Raw genomic sequence first — 20,934 nt, 5'->3', positions numbered from 1 at the left:
TGGATAAAGATTAGCGTGTGGTCGTGTTTTGACTTTTGACTACCTATATTATTATACTGATAGTAGGACAAATTCTAGTTCAACTATACACAACAAGGTTTGCAACGGAATAAATTCCAAATTTTATACACTCGTAGTGGAGTGGATTCCCTCAAAGGGCAAAAGGCTTTATCATTTTTGGCAAATGACTTTATGTATATCAATTTTGAGAATATATTATAAATATATAATATAATATACTCTCTTCGTCCATAAAAAGAATGTAATTATGTGATTTGTGCCGACAAAGCTAATTTAAATTTAACCAAGTTTATTATAAATAGTATTAGCATTTATGTCTCAAGTAAATTTATAGTATAAAAATATATCTATAATTAATCTAATAATACTTATATCTTTTATAGAAATGTCATAAAAATTTTAAATTATTTAATTTTAAAAAAGAGAATTGCATTTTTTTCGTGAATGAAGTAACTTGGCATAATAATTTGTAACTTAGCTTAACAATTTGAGGTTTGCAAAAAAAATCATATTGTAGTTTTGTTTCCCATTTCGATTGTAACGACAAGAATAAATTATATACCACAAGAATAAATGACATTCTCCGTCACATCAAATCTTACAGCATATGCATAAAGCATTAAATATAGATAAAAAAATAACTAATTACACAGTTTGGCTGTAATTTGCGAGTCTAATCTTTTGAACCTAATTAGTCATAATTAGATAATATTTATCAAACAAATGAAAGTGCTATGACTGTGCCTTTAAATTGGAACTAAGGCCTTGTTTACTTTCCCAAATATTTTGCAAAATATTTCAGATTCTCTATCACATCGAATCTTGCGGCACATCCATAGAGATGTTCTCAGCTTGATGGCCGGCCACCACAACGTACACGCATTCTACGGCTTGTTGGCCATCGACAAAGACGCACAACCGCGCTCGACTCGATGGCTGACGCAACACACAACACATATAGCTAGCATGGCGCTCGGCGCTCACCCTTAACGACGACGGCGCGGGCCTTCTCTAGCCGGAGAAGAGGAGATGGCGCCGGCGGCGCACGTGGTTGGCCGGCGGCAAGGAGGCGGCCGCGGGGGTGCTCTGGACGACGGTGCGCGTGGGGCGGCGCCAGAGAAGGAGGCAGCGGTGGTGCGACGATGGCTCAGGGACGAGGGCAGGTCCGGCTAGCGAGGAGGGGGCGGCGGCACTCATCCGCGTGTGTCTCTGCGCCAGAGAAGAAGGAGGCAGCGGAGGTGGCGGCGCTCCTCGGCTCGGGGACTTGGGCGAGACGACGGCAGGGAGCAGCGGCGGTCTAGGGCAACGTCGATCTAGAGGAAGAAGAAGACTGTTCGCTTAAATATCCGCGGGGACCTTTAGTCCCGGTGCGTATCACCGACCGGGACTAAAAGGTCTTTAGTCACGGTTCATAACGGGAACCGAGACTAAAGGCCACCTTTAGTCCCGGTTGTTGTTGCGGACCGGGACTAAAGGTGTTTTTGCCCTTTCTTATTTATTTATGCTTATAATAATTAGATTAATTTTGTTAATTGCATAGTAAATAAAATAATACTCCCTCCATCTCAAATTGTAAGTCATTCCAAGAATCTTGGAGAGTCAAACTTTTCTAAGTTTGACCAAATTTATATTATAAAATAATAATTATTATGGTACTAACTAAGTATCATTAAATTCTTTCTTAATTATATTTTCATAGTATACTCACTTTACATTACAAATCTTAGTATCTATAATTTTGGGCAAATATGAAGATGCTTTGACTCTCCAAGATTCTTGGAATGACTTATAATTTGGGATGGAGGGAGTAGGTATTAATTTGTTAAGAAAATAATAGTTCTATTTCTTTTTGTCTAATTGCTTACATAATAAATTTGGGAACGTAAAATCTTTATATCTCTTATAATAGCAAACTTAAATATAAAAAATAATTAGTATTTTGTTAATACAAAAAGGTATTACTTAATTTTAATATCTTAAAGTAGGTGTTTTTGATAGAAAATTTGTTTGTGCATTATTTAAACGTAAATTTTGTTCATTTATCATCATTTATCTCCAAAATCGTGATATACGTGATATTCACCATTAAATCGGATAAAAGGTATTAATTTGGTTCATCTTTGTAACCAACATTGTTGAGGTCCACTGTTGTCATTCCATAGTCTTTGTCAACTATTGCCCTGCCTCTGGTAATCTTCACTCATTGGCACCGGAACAAAAGGACTTCAAAATTAGATGCGTAGTCTAGTTCCCAAATCTCCTCTATGCGGCCTTAGATGCGTAGTCTAGTTCCCAAATCTCCTCTATGCGGCCATAATATGTTTGTATGTTTCCATTCGGGTCTGTGGTGTCTACGCGAACCCCACTGTTTTGGTTCGTGCTTTTTTATCTTAGCCTAGGGTGTAAAATGTATTTCCATTTATCTCGTACCCTTTGTACATGAGGATGTGTCATGATGGTTGTCTAGCCAACAAATACAGTTGCTCATCAATCTGGTCATTACCCTGACATTCTTTTTGTAACCAATCATTGAAAGTGTCCATGTGCTAACGCATAAGCCAAGCTTCATTCTTCTATAGGAATTGGGATCGTAAGAAGTCCTTATGTTTCGTGATAATCGTTCCCTGTACCGATGTATGTTTTCTTTCCTAGCGTAACCTTTCCACTCAGTCTCCCCTCGTGTCACGATTTAGGAACACCAATTGGGTCAAGTTCAGGAATGAATTTAACACAGAATTCAATGACCTCCTCTGTCCCATAGCTCTCTGCGATGCTTCCTTCTGGCCGAGCACGCTGGTGAACATATTTCTTCAGGACTCCCATAAACCTCTCGAAGGGAAACATATTATGTAGGAACACAGGACCAAGAATATTGATCTCCTTGACCAGATGAACTAGGAGGTGTGTCATGATATCAAAGAAGGATGGAGGGAACACTAACTCAAAGCTGACAAGACATTGAACCACATCATTCTGTAGAGCAGCTAGTTCCAGTGGATTGATTGCCTTCTGAGAAATTGCATTGAGGAATGCACATAACTTTACGGTGGCCAGATGTACATGTGGAGATAGAATTCCTCTTAATGCAACTGGAAGCAATTGCGTCATAAGCACATGGCAGTCATGCGACTTTAAGTTCAGAAATTTCTTCTCGGGCGCATTAATTATACCTTTTATATTAGAGGAGAATCTAGATGGGACCTTGATGCTTCTACTTCTTAAGCATTCAAACATGATTTCTTTATCTTCATTGCTAAGAGTGTAGCTAGCAGGTCTTAAATATTGGCGTCCATCATCTGTCTTCTCTGGATGCAGGTTGTCTCATTCTTCCATGCGTTGTAAGTCTTGTCATGCTTCAAGTGAATCCTTAGGCTTCCCATACACACCCATGAATCCTAGAAGGTTCACACAAAGATTCTTTGTTAGGAGCATGACATCGATCGCATTCTGGACCTCTAGGACTAGCCAATAGGGTAGCTCTCAAAATATTGACTTCTTCCACATAGGTGCATGACCCGCTACATCTTTTGGAACTGGTTGGCTGTCTTGTCCTTTACCAAAAACTACTTTTACATCCTTAACCATCTCAAATACATCTTCTTCAGTTCTGTTGCGAGGCTTGCATCGGTGGTCTGCGTTACCTTTAAAATGCTTGCCTTTCTTTATAACTGGATAATTCATAGAAAGAAATCGATGATACCCAAGGTACACGACCTTTCTGCAATTTTTCAAATATATACTATTAAGGTCATCAAAATAGTGTGTGCATGCATTATATCCCTTGTTTGTCTATCCTGAAAGATTACTTAGAGCAGACCAATCATTGATTGTCACAAACAACAGTGCTCGCAGGTTGAAGTGTTCCTGTTTGTACTCATCCCACACACGAACACTTGTTTTGCTCCATAAAAGTAAGAGTTCTTCAATTAATGGCCTTAGATAGACATCAATATGATTGCCCGGTTGTTTCGGGCCTTGGATGAGCACCGGCATCATAATGAACTTTTGCTTCATGCATAACCATAGAGGAAGGTTGTAGATCTACCCTACTAATTCACCAACATTTTCTTTCTTAGATCCACACAAAAAATGTCTCCCGCTGAGAAGCTCTCCCTCCATACACACAGAAAAGTGAACACAAAAAACAACGTCTTTAAAATGAACTGTTCAGATTTAATTTGAGCATTCTCTCTCTTTACTCACTCAAATCCAACGGTCTATGTTGTGTGTATCAACCTCCTCCTCCCATCTCCACGACCGCGCGCTAGCCCCTACACGCCCTCACCCCCACACACGGAGCAACCAACCAGGGATCGAATCCACCCTCGGTAGTCTTTTCCCCCCTCTCTGATCATCTTCTCTTCAGGAAACACCGCACGAAAAGGAGGAAGGAGGCGGCAGCCGGCTAGGCCTACGGGGCCTGCGCTCGTCCGTAGGGTTGTAGCAGCGGCGGCTGACTGGCTCATCCCTACGCTCGGTCGGTGGCCCGTGGCTAACCGGAGCGGCGTCGGGCAGGCGAACAGCTGCTGTCCCCACCTAGACCCCTGGCGCTCGCTCAGCAGCCCGTGGCCGGACGGCTCGGCGGCGGCGTCAAGGAGATAGAAGCGGGTTGGATACTTCGATCTGCCACCCGTTGTCGCTACTGCAGCATCACTCAATCCGTGCGACGAGGAGATTGGGGCGGAGGATGGGGACGAGACCCGCTTCCGTGTGGTCGCCGTTGAGTATCGTGCGCTCATCTTCTGCTGCAGCACCACCCTCGCGCTGCTCGGATCCGATCCCCACCTGTTCGCCGCTCTGGCATGTGCCACGCCGCGTTGCCGATCGATGAGTTACGGTAAGCAATGTGTGCCCTCCCAATTCCCACGCTCCATCTCTCTCTGTACGTGTGTTTGGTTCATGCGATCGGATCCAATTGATCTGGTTCATGCTGATGGATCGAACTCTCTATTTCGCCTGCTGGAGCCCCATGCAAACTATTTAAATTTTATGCTAGGGTGCCTGCTATTTCGTAAATTTGCATCATTGGATGCATGGACACATTAGAATTAATTGGGTCTGTGACCAAACATCGCATCAAGCCATAAACACAAACTGCTACTTTTTAAGCTGAGCACAAACTTGCTGAACAAATGTCTGAATCGTTGAATTTATTCTTAAATTCTTAATTTTATCATATATGGTTTGGCTTAATTTATTCTATTTTTGAGATTTTGCTGAGGCTGAGACTGAATCCATCGGCCACCATCCACCGACACCAAGATTGTGCTCCTGTGGATATGCCGCCACATGGATGTGTCTTCAGGCCAGCAAATAAAAAGGATGGGGATTTCAGTTTTAAACTTTTAATGTAGCATAAACTTTTTGCGACTTTGATAATAAGATAGAAAGTTTCTGGAAACAGCCTTGATGAAAGTAGAAGTAAATAATTGTTAGATTTAGGATTGAGGAATGTTGTGCAACGAAAGAAATATATAGGTTTTACAAAATGTTTGTTTATTACTTTTCATACGGAAAATGTCAATTCAAAGAAAGCCATTTTTTAACATTGGTTTCAAGTTTCAAACAATCTGTGTACTATCTGACTTATTGTGCATGATTTTCGTTTGAATATTAGTTCCTATACTTGATCTTTGATGTGTAGGAGAATCATCAAAATCACTCATGCGAAGGATCTCGAATAAATTAACGATGGAGCAAGAGATCACAGTGATCAGGAATTGGTTCACTTAATGGAAACTATGAATAATCAGGAATTGGTTCCAGTATGTGACATGATCAAACTGTATGAATGATTGGTTCCGGATGTCATGTCTTTGATATCATTGTTTTGGCGTTTTGGCAATGGTTCAGTAAATTCAATGCCGACAGCGTAATTTCATTTTATTTTTAACTAAATTAACGATGGAGCAAGAGATCACAGTGATCAAAAATTGGTTCACTTAATGAAAACTAGGAATAATCAGGAATTGGTTCCAGTATGTGACATGATCAAACTGTGTGAATGATAGGTTCCGGATGTCATGTCTTTGATATCATTGTTTTGACGTTTTGGCAATGGTTCAGTAAATGCAATGCCGACAGCGTAATTTCATTTTATTTTTAACTATGAAAACTTATAGTAACTGCAATGCCTTGTTTTTTATCTCTTGGTTTATGCCAAGTAATTTTGAAGTTTATTTTCTAACATTCTCTGGGGGTACCATTGGTTTATGCAATGTCTTGTCATATTAGCAAAACACTGAGCTTTTAGTGCTTAGTGCTATGGAATTATCTTTGCTGGCAAATCACATTAGCTAAATACATAAATTTGATAGAATTAATTTTGTTATGCATATGTGTTTTTCGGAGTATATACTGGTTACTACAATTGTGTGAAAGTTGAACTATAGGAAAAAAATATTGTCACATAATTGTTTTCATGTGTATCCTTAAAATAAAACCGTAGCGTTAGCACGGGCACTATACTAGTACATAGTGTAACAGGCCAAGTGCTATAACTACTGCTTTGTTCACCAAAAGGATTCATATCGTCTGTACTTAAAGTGAACCTTAAGTTTCTTGTGTCTTTTGCAAACTCTGGAAATTCGCTATCTATTGCTCTCCACTAGGACCCATCAGCAGGGTGTCTCAACATGTTGTCTACCTTACGGTCTTTTTTTGCCACCGCAACAATTTTGCATGGTTCTTATTTCTAGAAAGACATTTCAGACGTGGTATTATAGGAGCGTACCATATAACCTTTGTAGGGATTTTCTTTCTAGGACGTTCTTCCCCCTCAACATAGCCAGGGTCATCTCGCCTGATCTTATACCGTGATGCTTTACATACGGGGCATTCATCTAAATTCTCGTAGTCCTTGCCACGGTATAGGATGCAGTCGTTAGGACATGCATGTATCTTCTTGATTTCTAATCCCAAAGGACAGACGACCTGTTTTGCTTCGTACGTAGTAGTGGGCAATTCATTAGGCTTCGGAAGCATCTTTTTGGATCTTTAGTAATTGCCCAAATGTCTTATCGGATACACTATTTTGTGCCTTCCATGTTAACAACTCTAGTGTTGTACCCAATTTTTTTACCATCCTGGGCAGATGGGTATAGTAATTTCTTGTGATCTTCTAACATGTGGTCAAACTTTGTCTTCTCTTTTTCACTTTTGCAATCTTTCTGTGCATCACAAATGACATCACCAAAAGCATCATCTTCAACAGGTGTGCCATCTGCACCTGCCTCATCTTCAGCTTCTCCCATTGTTGTATCACCGAAGTCATTGTATTGAGCAATAATGTCGTCAGGCTCCAACTGTTCTTCTTCACCTTCTTCCATCATTATCCTGGTTTCTCCATGCTTGGTCCAATAAATATAGTTTGGCATAAAACCCGACTTCAACAAATGTGAGTGAATATTTCTAGAGCTAGAATATTCCTTCAAATTCTGACACAAGGCACATGGGCAACATATGAATCCAGACCCCTTGTTTTCCTTGGCCACTCTTAAGAAATAATGCACACCATCAATGAATTCTTTGGAGCGGCGATCGGCATTGTACATCCAATGACGTGTCATTGTCTGCATTGCAACGTAAAGTATTATAAGTTTCTAATTTTTTATACACAAATTAAAGTAACAAATAACCTAAAATTCTCTATTTTTATTTTTTCTAAATAAGCAAAATTGAAAAGACATAAAAGTTCTCTATTTTTCTAACTAATCATAAAATATGGTATGCATAATAGTTATAATTGACTAAATAACCTTGCACAAATTGCAACGTAAAGTATTATAAGTTTTTAATTTTTTATACATAAATTAAAGTAACAAATAACCTAAAATTCTCTATTTCTAATTTTTCTAAACAAGCAAAATTAAAAAGACAAAAAAGTTCTCTATTTTTCTAACTGATCATGAAATATGGCATGCATACTAGTTATAATTAACTAAATAACCTTGTCACAAATTGCAATGTAAAGTATTATAAGTTTCTAATTTTTTATACATAAATTAGAGTAACAAATAACCTAAAATTCTCTATTTCTAATTTTTCTAAACAAGCAAAATTAAAAAGACATAAAAGTTCTCTATTTTTCCAACTAATCATGAAATGTGGCATGCATAGTGTTGGGCATTCTTAACGTCATTACCAAAAGTAGACTTAGTTTTCTAATTCTGATAACGGCGCCAAAAATGCCGAACCTATCCCTCATGCCACTTAAGCCAAGTTGTCATCCCCAGCATGACATGAGAGACGCGGTATTGAAATATGCAATTGCTCTTCTGAATAAATAATAAATAAGATCTGCAAGCGCACAGATTAATACCGATGTAGCATTTTAACCGTGAAGTATTCCAGGTATCGTTATTTATACTTTTACCACTGGGAAGGGATTGCTAAACATCAATGTTGATTATGGAATGGAATATAGAATTGAGTATCTATCATTGCATGTATAATTGAGAGCATTTATCTATCTCTTTCATACAGGGATAAATGTCACATAAAAGATAGATAAAGTATGAATGGTGACAAAGATAATTAATCTTATCAGCATAACTTAGCCACATATAATAATGATAAGTATCTCAACAGATATTCTAGCAAGTCATTAGCATGGAATTAGGACGAACTACAAGAATATTTTCTAAGTTATTCTTAATTATACAGTCTAGCATATCATAGTGCAATTATACTTGGCAATCATTGCTAGACAGGACTACGCCCATGTATAGTGATATTATCAAAAAAAATGAGAAACATAGCAATCACTCCCCTGTAATAATGTTGTTCTGCCTGCCCTATAAACGAGAGGAGGACTATATAAGAATCAATGGAGTTGTCACTACCACGAACTACCCCGCGATCCGGCATATAGGGTATAATCGCAGATAAATACGGTATAGGCACCACGCCTACACAATACTTATCATTTACCCACTGTACACATGGATAAACGCTATACGATCCTATATAATTCCAATTTAACTAAGCTAAGTATATAACTATGATAAACTAAGAACAATATAATTGCAAATATAAACAAGTAGAGCAACGTCATAATCATATATTGAAGTAGAACAAAGTCATATTCATAATATTGAAGAACAAAGATGAACAATTTAAGAACAATAGAGGAATTACCAAGAATCCTCTTAACAGATCCGGAAACCAATCGAAGATTGACTCCTTCTAGTTCTAATCCTATGTAGCTATGCTAAACTAGAGATCTATTGATGTGGTGGCTCTAGGGCTTGATTAGAGGCTTCTTCTCCCGAGATGGATAAATGAATTAGGGTTTCAGGGCTCTTCTAGATGTTAGATAATTGTGCGACACGTTAATATCTCTATGTAAACCCGACATGTGGGCCTTTTCTCCAAACTTGTAATTTTCCTACGGAGAGCATTGGTCTTGCCCATGGGAAAGAACTTAGCCAGAAAGTTCGTGGAGTAGAGTGCCCACGTAGTATTCTTCTCTTTTGTAGCGTAGAACCACTGCTTCGCTCTCCCCAACAGTGAGAATGGGAAGAGGCGAAGTAGTATAGCATCTCTAGGGACTCCTGATATGGTGAATATGCTGCAAATCTCCAGGAAGTGTTGGAGATAAGCACTAGCATCTTCGTGTGCCTTCCCACAGAACTGGTTGCATTGCACCATGTTGATAAGTCCAGGCTTGAGCTCAAAGTTGTCATCGATCTCTGCAGTAGGTCCAGTGCGAATGTTGTCCGTAGTAGGAGCTGAGAACTCGCGGATTGATTTGTTCGTCATGACTTCGAATTCTGAACACAAGTTCCGGGTGAAACTTCGGTGATCTTCTTGATTGGATGAAGCTTCATGCTAAAGTGTTGATGATCTCTTCTTGAGCTTGGCTCTTGTTTTTCTGAATAACGCTTCGGGATTGTCAACAAAATTTCTTGGAAGGTGTCTTCTATTCATACATTACCCTGCATAAAATAAAATAGAAAAATAACGGGGTAAAACTGTATGAGAGAATTGATAATCTCAATCATATTAGTGATGCGAATGATGACTCAAAATTCCATATTCATTCCTGATTAGTAATCAACCTTCCCTGGCAACGACGCCAAAAATGCTTGTTCGGCATTTTTAACGTCATTACCAAAAGTAGACTTAGTTTTCTAATTCTGATAACGGCGCCAAAAATGCCGAACCTATCCCTCATGCTACTTAAGCCAAGTTGTCATCCCCAGCATGACATGAGAGACGTGGTATTGAAATATGCAATTGCTCTTCTGAATAAATAATAAATAAGATCTGCAAGCGCACAGATTAATACCGATGTAGCATTTTAACCGGAAAGTATTCTAGGTATCGTTATTTATATTTTTACCACTGGGAAGGGATTGCTAAACATCAATGTTGATTATGGAATGGAATATAGAATTGAGTATCTATCATTGCATGTATAATTGAGAGCATTTATCTATCTCTTTCATACAGGGATAAATATCACATAAAAGATAGATAAAGTATGAATGGTGACAAAGATAATTAATCTTATCAGCATAACTTAGCCACATATAATAATGATAAGCACCTCAACAGATATTCTAGCAAGTCATTAGCATGGAATTAGGACGAACTACAAGAATATTTCCTAAGTTATTCTTAATTATACAGTCTAGCATATCATAGTTAGTGCAATTATACTTGGCAATCATTGCGAGACAGGACTACGCCCATGCATAGTGATATTATCAAGTAAAATGAGAAACATAGCAATCACTCCCCTGTAATAATGTTGCTCTGCTTGCCCTATACACGAGAGGGGGACTATATAAGAATCAATGGAGCTGTCACTACCACGAACTACCCCGCGATCCGGCATATAGGGTACAATCGCAGATAAATACGGTATAGGCACCACGCCTACACAATACATGGATAAACGCTATACGATCCTAAACATGTATATAATTCCAATCTAACTAAGCCAAGCATATAACTATGATAAACTAATAACAATATAATTGCAAATATAAACAAGTAGAGCAAAGTCATAATCAATATATTGAAGTAGAACAAAGTCATATTCATAATATTGAAGAACAAAGATGAACAATTGAAGAACAATAGAGGAATTACCAAGAATCCTCTTGACAGATCCGAAAACCAATCGAAGATTGACTCCTTCTAGTTCTAATCCTATGTAGCTATGCTAAACTAGAGATCTATTGATGTGGTGGCTCTCTAGGGCTTGAGGCTTCTTCTCCCGAGATGGATAAATGAATTAGGGTTTCAGGGCTCTTCTAGATGTTAGATAATTGTGCGGCACGTTAATATCTCTATGTAAACCCGACATGTGGGCCTTTCCTCCATATTTCCTGATAACCCCCTACAGAAATAGACAAACACCAAAACTCGTGGAATTCTGTCGAATAAAACCCTAAGCCTGGATGTCGGTTGCATTTGGATCATTTTCTTTGTTTATTTATTGATTATATTTGATACTTAAGAACCGTCAACACATACTAGTTATAACTAACTAATTAACCTTGTCATAAATTGCAAATTAAAGTATTATAAGTTTCTATTTTTTTATATAGAAATTAAAGTAACAAATAAACCTAAAATTCTCTATTTCTAATTTTTCTAAACAAGCAAAATTAAAAAAAAACACAAAAGTTCTCTATTTTTCTAACTAATCATGAAATATGGTATGCATACTAGTTATAATTAACTAAATAACTCAGTCACAAATTACAAATTAAAGTATTATAATTTTTTAATTTTTTCTAAACTAATTAAAATAAAAAACCATAGTATCACTATTTCTCTAACTAAACCATTAAATGTGGTAGACATAATAGTAATGAAAAGTTAATTTTTAGGGAACTAATTGTAGTTGCTATCATTCAAATATTCAAACGATCAAGTGATTGGAGTTTAAAATGGCGTAGAATTCATAAAATAAGAAAACATATATAACACTAGGAAATGACATATGTTGCTGCTAATGGTTAGAAGATGAAGCTAGTGACCTCTTAACAAGTCGATGACGGTGTAGAAATAATAAAATGAATCAATAGCCGGAGAAGAAAGCAAGAACAAGCAAGAACAAATGTGAAGAACATAGCAAAAGAGTGAAGATCGGGCTCGGCCAGAGGAAGAAGAAGAGTTCAAATATGGGGAAGGACATTTAATCCTGGTTATAATTACCAACCGGAACTAAAGTCCAACATTTTGTCCCGGCTTTTGAGACGGACCGGGATAACATATTTTAATCCCGGTTTGTGTTAACAACCGGACTAATTGGAAGACCAACCGAGACTAAAGATCCTTCTGCCGATCTCTGACAACGTAGCGGTTGGGCAGGGGACTTTTAGTCCCGGTTGGTGAGGGTCTCACCAACCGGGACTAAAGATGTTTTTGTCCCGGACGCTGAGGGCCCAGATTATTATTTATTTTGGGCAAGTAACAAAAGGGCTGTTGTGTAGTAGTGGTGACCAGAGATGCACGGGTAATACACAATAGTATCATCTGAGTTAGCAAATTAATTTTGATGGCATGCTAATTTAGTTCATTTATCCCCTCAATGAATTAAGTATTAGTACATAACTATAGTTGATTTTAGCAAGTTTTCAAACAAATTACCCAAAACTAGAGTGGAACTTTAATCCCTAGTGAAGGTTGACAAACATTTTGTTAGCATCGGATGCCCCTAGTTATGCACAATAACGATTTGATCTTTGGAAGGATACTGCTAGTACTCTTTCGGTGTGTTCTCCTAGAGTTCTCTAAGTCAAACTTTTTTAAAAAATCATATAAATATTTGTGATGTCACAATGAGCACATTAAGAAAAAATAGTTAAAGTGTATCTAATGGTATTAATTTAATGTCATAAATATTGACGTTCTTTTCTATTAATTTAGGAACGATATTGGTTCAATAGCTCGGTTAAATGCACCGGTACTCTTGCATTTTAATGCAACCAGGTTTTTGAAACGAAAGTTTTGGTGTATAATTTAACTATATTTTATACTACGGAGTTTAAATAGAAGGGTAATAAAAACTTGATGTGATAATTTTTTAGTTTTATTTGCAAGGACTGCTGAATAAAGGTTTATAAAAACTTGAAGGGCTCAAGAGGTTAATTTGGATTGATTCTCAAAAGTCAACTTTCGAAGTTGATCAACATAATAGTGAACAGCCTCTCATACTGAGGTTGACTAAAAGCTAGGGCTAATTCACTAGTATATGCATCATGAGGTAAAGTGGCAATAGGAGCATCAAACATTCTTTCCTCTAACTCATCGAATTATACACAAGCTTATTTGTAACATGAAAAAATAGGAAAAATTTTGGCTATTCCGCTAGCTTTTAGCTCAGGTCTTGATGATGCTCCCCGGACCCATTGAACTAGTGAACTCGTCGTTGCGACCATCGTTCCACATCCTGATAGAGGTGATCAATACTAGATGCAGTTGACCTTTTGGGCTAGATAACACAATGGTAATGAGAACACAAGAAAGATGGATTAAAACCAACAAATTGGCTATATTAGAGTTAGAAAGATCGGCTATAAGATATAGCCGAACCAATTGTCCCCAACGAAGTTGCCAAAAGAGTATGTTGACATCGAGTTGGATCACCACACCGGTAAGGAGCTAGAACGACGATGTAGGGCCTAGTTGACTTTTAGGTCACCCAACATCTAGGATTTGTTCGCACCCCGACCTTGTGCCTCCAATGATGAGCCTAATATGCAAGACACGTCATCGAAGGAACCTCGCTGAGAAAGCGATATGCAAGACACGTCGGCGAGGTCTCTTGAGACCCAAAACTCCACATGCCCGAGAGAGACCCCATTGGGGCATACGGCGGCTATGGGTTACTCTAGCCAGTCTGACCACTCTAGAGCTTCGTCATCATCAATCCTCCAGCCATGCAGCACTAATGAAGAAAGAGGAAAAGAGATAGATGGAAAATAGAGGGTAAAATATGTAATAGATGTGTTTTTGATAATTATGTATTGGACACCTGAATCGACCATGATCCTCCAACATATGTAGAGGTGATCAATATTAGATGCAATCGACCTTTTGGGCTAGATTATGCAATAGTAATGAGAACACAAGAAAGATAGATTGAAATCAACAAATTGGCTAGGTTAGAGTTAGTAAGATCGGCTATAAGAGATAGCTGAATCAATTGTCCTCAGCGAAGTTGCCAAAAAAGTGTGTTAACGTTGAGTTGGATCACCACACCGATAAAGACCTAGAACGCTCGATGTAGGGCCTAGTTGACTTTTAGGTCAGTCGGCATCTAGGATTTGTTCGCACCCTGACCTTGTGCTTCCAACAAATGAGCCCAATACACAAGACACATCGTCGGAGGAGCCTCACTGAGAAAGCGATACACAAGACACGCCGGCGAGATCTCTTGAGACTCGAAACCCCACGTGCCCAGGAGAGGCCCCGTCGAGGAATGTGGTGGCTATGGGTTGCTCTAGCCAGCCTGACCAATCTAGAGCTTCATCGCCATCAATCCTCCATGCAGCACTAACGAAGAACGAGGAAAAGAGAGAGACGGAAAAGGAGAGGGTAAAAGGTGTAGTATATGTGTTTTTAATTTAATAATTATGTGTTGGATACTTGAATCGGCCATGATCCACAATATATATAGAGAGGGTGAGTGGTCTTATAATAGTAGGAAACAGTTTCACGACATATTTTTTGAAGATCTCCACTATTCTAGGACATTTCAGGTGGTAATCCAAAAGGCCAAATCTGAACATGGTCTTTTATTAGATCTATCGACGTTAGAACTTCCGACATAGGGATAACTCTAAGCATCCAAGCTGAGTTTTTTAGTTTTCTCGGAAGATCCTCCTTCGGTCTTTCCTGCTTCTCTCTCCTTCCTGCTTCACAGCGCGCCGACACTGTTCCAGTTCAGCACAAGCACCCCGTCTGTCCAGGCGCCACCTCCACTTGCGTACGCGCGCCGACTGTCCAGGCGTCCCGCTGTCGTCCGCACGTCGCCTGTGTGCCTCCGCTGCCGTCGTGTGGCCTGTGTCTCTGTTGGTGCTTTGTTACTAGCCTCTTGCGTCAGACGCTCACCCTGTCCTGTGTGCTGGTCGCCACCACCACCTCTGTGGCAATCATTGCCGCGGGGCTATCTTCCTCTTCGCCTCCGGCGGCCCTATGATTGAGTCGTCCCTGCCTTCTCCTTCCTCTCCATGGTCCCCAACTGCCGGTTCTTCTGTCATTGCTGTCATGTGCCCTTGAACTGCTCGATGAAATATCCAAAAGGAGTCCGCTCTGCCTTCATGTATTTCTAGGCCATCCAGCACACAACACTCTCGGGTCGCATCTGCCGCCCCGAGCTCGGCCTTCGCCGCGTGCTCCGTCCTTTGCTGTTGCTACCAGCAAGTCCTTACCTGCCGTCGGCGCCATTGGGACACGGTGTGCTGCCTCCCTGCCTGCCACTGCCACTGCCACTGCTAGAGACTGGTTCGTCCTTACCTTATTCGTGCATCACTGGTTTCCACTTGCTTGCCGTTTTTCTTCGAGTTCCATCTTTCTTCTATAATTGCGGCCGTTCCTATCTTTGGAAAGTGTCAGCCATAGAAGCAAATCAACCCGCGAGAATCACAGTTGATTTTTTATTCGGTATGTCGTTCGCCGGCGTATCTTTCATCGGCAGTGGCGGACTGTCGGGTCGATCTACCCCAGCCACCGCGGCCTCCCTTGTCACTGACAGCGGATACCACCTCCTTGTGATCGACGGGTACTCACGCACCAGAGAGACCACCCCGAACGGCGACTGTATAAAGTCTTCCCCTTTCAGAGTCGGCGGCCATAGCTGGTGTATCCAATACTACCCCAACGGCAGAGTGTCCGAGGTGGCTGACTGCATACACCTTGCTCTCGTACTTGATGAGCACAACATTGAGGAAGCTGTCAAGGTGCAATTCGACTTCAGCTTGGTTGACAAGGCTGAGAAGCAACTGCCATCAAATATCCATGAAACCGAAGTGATTAACTTCAGTAACGAGACCCCGTGTTACGGTTGTGCTTTCATGAACAGAAATGAACTGGAGAAATCAGAACTTCTCAAGGACGACAGTCTCACCATAAAGTGCGACATCATGGTCATCAAGGATGTCGATATCGATAGAACTGGAGCCAACACTGCCCCTTTTGTGGTGGTGCCAGCATCTGACATGATCCAACATCTCAGCAGTCTCCTTCAGTCTACAGAGGGGTCCGATGTGACCTTTGAGATCGGCAGAGAGATCTTTGCTGCACACCGGTGCGTACTTGCCTGCAGGTCAACGGTCTTCAAGGGGCTTCTTGGCTCCATGAATGAGGGCACAACAGCAGGTGTCGTACGCATAGATGACATGGAGGCACGAGTATTCAAGCTCCTCCTTGGGTTCATTTACCGTGACTCGGTGCCTGAGAAAGAAGCAGAAGACGATGATGTCATGTGGCAGCACTTGCTTGTGGCGGCAGATAGATATGATCTCCTGAGGCTGAGGCTGATCTGTGAACAAAAGTTATGTACATACATTAACACGACTACAGCAGCAACGATTCTTGCGCTAGCTGAGCGGCACCATGGCCGAGGGCTCAAGGATGCTTGCTTGGACTTCCTTACCAGGGCTCATGCCAATCTGCAGGAGGTAACGGTGCTTGGTGGCCTGGACCACCTAGCAAGCACCTGCCCTTTAGTCCTCAAAGAGCTCATTGTCAAGCTTGTGTCACCTAATAAGAAGGCTAGGATTGATGTCAACACAGCATTTGTCACGGTGCCGGCATCTGATATGCACCAGCATTTCACTCACCTCCTCCAGTCTGGTGAGGACACCGATGTTGTATTTGAGGTCAGCGGAGAGAAGCTCCATGCACACCGCTGCATTCTTGCAGCCAGGTCAGCAGTTTTCAGGGCTGAGCTTTTTGGCCCCATGAAGGAGGGCACCACCACTGGTGTCATACGCATAAACGATATGGAAGCCAGAGTGTTCAAGTTGATGCTTACTTTCATTTACAGTGACTCGATGCCAGACATTAACGAAGAGGAAGACATGGAGGAGGACGAGGAGAAGGATGACGACGTGGACGACATAGAAGTGACGTGGCAGCACTTGCTTGTGGCGGCAGATAGATATGATCTCCAGAGGTTGAGGCTGATGTGTGAAAACAAGTTGTGTGGGTACATCAACACAACCAAGGTGGCGAGCATCCTTGAGCTAGCTGAGCAGCATCATTGCCGAGGGCTGAAGGAGGCATGCTTGGATTTTCTGAACTTCCCTCCTAATCTTCAACAAGTCATGGCGGCCGGCGGCCTCAGCCACCTGAGTAGTAGCTGTCCCTCTGTCCTGATAGATCTCATTGCCAAGCTTGCATACCTGAAGCCATCTGACGAACTCTAATAATTTGTATGTACAATATACTACGCTTGAAAATGTTCCTGCATTCAAATATATAAGTATATACCATCGATTACAATTTTCTACTCATATATATATGCTCGATGTTGTTATGCAGTATTATGAGTTCATTATTTTCCGACGAAATTAATTTCCCCCCTTCTGGATATGCAGGACAGAGTAAGCTATATCTACTCTTAGATGAGGTTGATCAAGGTACCAGAGGACCCAAGTGTGTCGCATGTTCAGATCCCTTTGTCTTTTTTTATTTTTTTCTTCTGAGAGGGTCTTTTATTGTGCCGTGGCTCGTGCCTGAGTTTTTGTGCTGTTTCGTTGGCTGGTTCCAGCTTCCTAGTCCTAGCTGTTGTAGTTCCTTGTCTTCTGGAAGTAGTACTTGCTCCAAACCAAAGACCACCAAAGCATGTCATTTTAAACATGGCTCGTGCCGCGTGCCGTGGCCGGTGCTAGCTTGGCTCATGCTGAGTTTCATGACACAGTTTTTAACACATTCATATTTTATACAGAGAAGTTTCATAGTAATTAAACTCTCTCTATTTTATGAAACTCTTATCATCTTTTTCTTTATTAATATAGCGTTACATCAATATATTTAATATGCATGAAACTTTAATAAAATTTTCATTGAGACTGGCTTAGCGGTGGCCCGGTCACATGGGCCGTTGCGCCAGCAGAGTAGTGGGTCGGTGTGGCGGTGCTCCGGTTGGAGAAGGGGCCAGGAGGTGCGTCGAGGTACGTGGAAGGCGGTGGCGCAGTCAATTGTTTCCCTATTTGTTTGGAGATCGATCCATAACTATCCATATTTTTTTGATGCAAGTTCAGGCTCTATATATGGCCTTCTCATTAAGAACTCAGGCTCGACAATATCACGAGCAACAAAGGTTTTTTAAAAAAATCAGTGAGGAGGTTCGCCCACACGTGTTGCTCACCCGTGTCTCAACTCAAACCAATTCTAGCCAAATTATGTGCAACCAAGTTACAAGTTCGAGAAATGGACATAATCTACATGCAAAATGATCATGCAGTAGATTGTGAATATCACAAATCAACATGCCGCAAGCTGCGAAATCCACGGAGGAAAACATAGCTAGAAAATAATTTACGAGACGAATCTTTTGAGTCTAATTAGTCCATGATTGGACACTAATTGCCAGATAAAACGAAAATGCTACAGTATCTGTTAAATTTTAACACCTCCAACCAAACATCCCTTAGAGCCCTGCTTGAGGATCTAGTGGTCCAATGGGTGACTCGGTGCGAAACCCCCCTCCACGAGGCCTCCCCCAGCCACCACCGCCCCCCGGCGTGCGGCGGCCAATGGCGGCACCCAAAAAACAGCAGCCACTCCCTCCCTCGTCCTCCCCACCACCCCTTCCTTCTCCACCCTCCATCCTCTTCACCTCTGGCTTGTCCGCGGCGGTAGGAGTCTGGCTGGCCGGATCCGAGCCCCTTGGGGTCAGATCCACCCCCGGTGGCAAGTCGAGATGGGCCACCGCGACAATCGCTTCTCCAACAAGGCGCACGCCATGGACCTGTCCAAACCGTAGTTCCTCACTTACTCCTTCGCCAAGCGGGGTCTCAGCGTCCGCGACATCGTCGCGCTCTCCGGTGCGCACATACTAGGAGAGGCGATAGTCCATCTGCTCCTTGGCCCCCGCACCCCGTTCCTCTGGTTGTCGGCGTCGTTCTAGTGACCGGTGGTGTGTCTAGCCTGGCGTCTGGCCAGTCGAATCCAGGCCCCTCGTAGCCGGATCCGCCATCTGGCGCCCCTCCCTCGACGTTTGGTGGAGGTGTCCAGGCGGGGATGGCGAGTGTCGACGAAAGCTAGTCGGCAGTCTACCTTGGGGTATACCCACGGTAGTAGTTTATCGGTAGACGGTGCGCAAGCTATGAACTTGATGGTGGTGCAAGACACGGACAAGCTTTTTATCCAGGTTCGGCCGCCGAGCTGGCGTAATACCTACGTCCTGCGTCTTGTTGTATTGATTTATGTTGAGAGAATAATGTCCCCTAGGGGGGTCCTTTGCCCCTCCTTATATAGTCCGGAGGGCAGGGTTATAGATCTGGAAACTAATCCTAGTCGGTTACAATTGCCATAGATAGTTCGATATCAATTCCTATTCTAACCGACTAGAATCCTACTTGATCTCCACGTCCTGTTTCCTTGCGCGAAACTCCGAGCGAACCAGATCAAGCCTCGAACTTGTCTTGTAATGGGCCAAGCCTCCTGGCCCAAGTCTAGCCGTAAGGGTATAGGGGTTTATACCCCCACAGCTAGTCCCCGAGCACCATGTATTGTGAAGTAACACGCCGTCTTGAGCCTCTTCGACCAGTGAAGCTTGACATCTTCAATAGGCAGGGAAGTCGCCTGAACAGTTGTAATGGTATTTTGACCAACTCAAAAAATAGTTGATCAACATTGACATCGAAAAAGCTGGTTGTTCGAAGAATGCATGGTGCTCTTAAGAAAAAATATTTCTTTTCTCGGTGAAGTGTGCCCACTCCACTTTTTCAAAAAGTGCACTCTAGCCAAAAAGCCAACAAGTTCACCGCAAGGTAAAGTGTGCCCACTTAGTCTCCGAGCCTGGTAGTAGGTAACGTAGGCACGTGGTGCCAGGGTCAGAAGAAAAGTCCTCAGAGAAATTCTTAAACTGAGATGCATCGCCAGATGCATCGTACCGATGTAGTCCCCGAGCTTGCTGGAAGGCGAAGTATGAGCCTTGTAGCAAGGTCTAAAAAATTAAATTTATCCAGTTCCCGAGCATCTCATGCTCGTTTGCCATCGGATAGACTTATCAACCAGTCTTGAGCAGATAACGCCTTGGTTGGTATAGTCCCTAATTCTTCCAAACTGACGGACGAGTCGACCAGTCCCCGAGCGTACAGTGCTTGGTGGTCGGTGCGGCCCCCAGATCTCCGGACTGGCGGACTGGGCGACCAGTCCCCAAGCATACAGTGCTCGGTGGTCGGTGCAGTCCCTAGATCTCCGAACTAGCGGACTGGGCGACCAGTCCCCGAGCATACAGTGCTCGGTGGTCGGTGCAGTCCCCAGATCATTGATCCTCCACCAATTTTTGTCTGTTATTTTGAAAAAAGCATCTTACCACATAAATGAGTGATGTGACGAGACCTCCTGACGCATTGTCAGATGGTTGTGTGAAAAGGTGTGCCTGGTAACTGTGCAGCCGCTCTTTGTGCGGTTCGAGAAAAGGAAACCATCAATTACACGAAAAAGCCACCGTATTAACTGCCGGTAATTGTTGAAAACCAAAACGCCGCGTCCGCCGTTGGGCCCGCCCACTTCCCAAGAATGCAGGAAGTGGGAGGGGTGGATTTGTTGCTTATAAAAGCTTGATATTGCCCCCCGTATTGCTTACCCTGCCATTGCCTTCAAGCTTTCCACTCTTGCCTTCTGCAACCACCATCAGTCCGCCCAGCTCGCATCCATTCCCTCAGCGTTAATGGCGAAGAGCGACTCCAAGAAGAGGGCCGAACTGATGGCTAA

The 20,934-nt window shown here is 42.0% G+C and overlaps 2 protein-coding genes across 2 annotated transcripts; both read left to right on the top strand.

Moving 5' to 3' along the window:
- Nucleotides 1,051–5,950, top strand: LOC110431705. Its single transcript, XM_021451092.1, has 3 exons — nucleotides 1,051–1,155; nucleotides 4,624–4,858; nucleotides 5,666–5,950. Exons 1-3 carry the CDS (start codon nucleotides 1,051–1,053, stop codon nucleotides 5,752–5,754), a joined length of 429 nt encoding a protein of 142 aa, XP_021306767.1. The 3' UTR covers nucleotides 5,755–5,950.
- LOC8064882 (BTB/POZ and MATH domain-containing protein 1) lies at nucleotides 14,864–17,825 on the top strand. Its single transcript, XM_002467159.2, has 2 exons — nucleotides 14,864–17,420; nucleotides 17,586–17,825. The coding sequence occupies exon 1, from the start codon at nucleotides 15,651–15,653 to the stop codon at nucleotides 17,412–17,414; it is 1,764 nt and encodes a 587-aa protein (XP_002467204.1). The 5' UTR covers nucleotides 14,864–15,650; the 3' UTR covers nucleotides 17,415–17,420; nucleotides 17,586–17,825.

Source organism: Sorghum bicolor, chromosome 1, assembly GCF_000003195.3.
Source record: "Sorghum bicolor cultivar BTx623 chromosome 1, Sorghum_bicolor_NCBIv3, whole genome shotgun sequence".
Classification (NCBI taxonomy): Eukaryota; Viridiplantae; Streptophyta; class Magnoliopsida; order Poales; family Poaceae; genus Sorghum; species Sorghum bicolor.
Note: the sequence above shows the minus strand (reverse complement) of the source record. Positions and strands in the feature narration are given on the sequence as shown.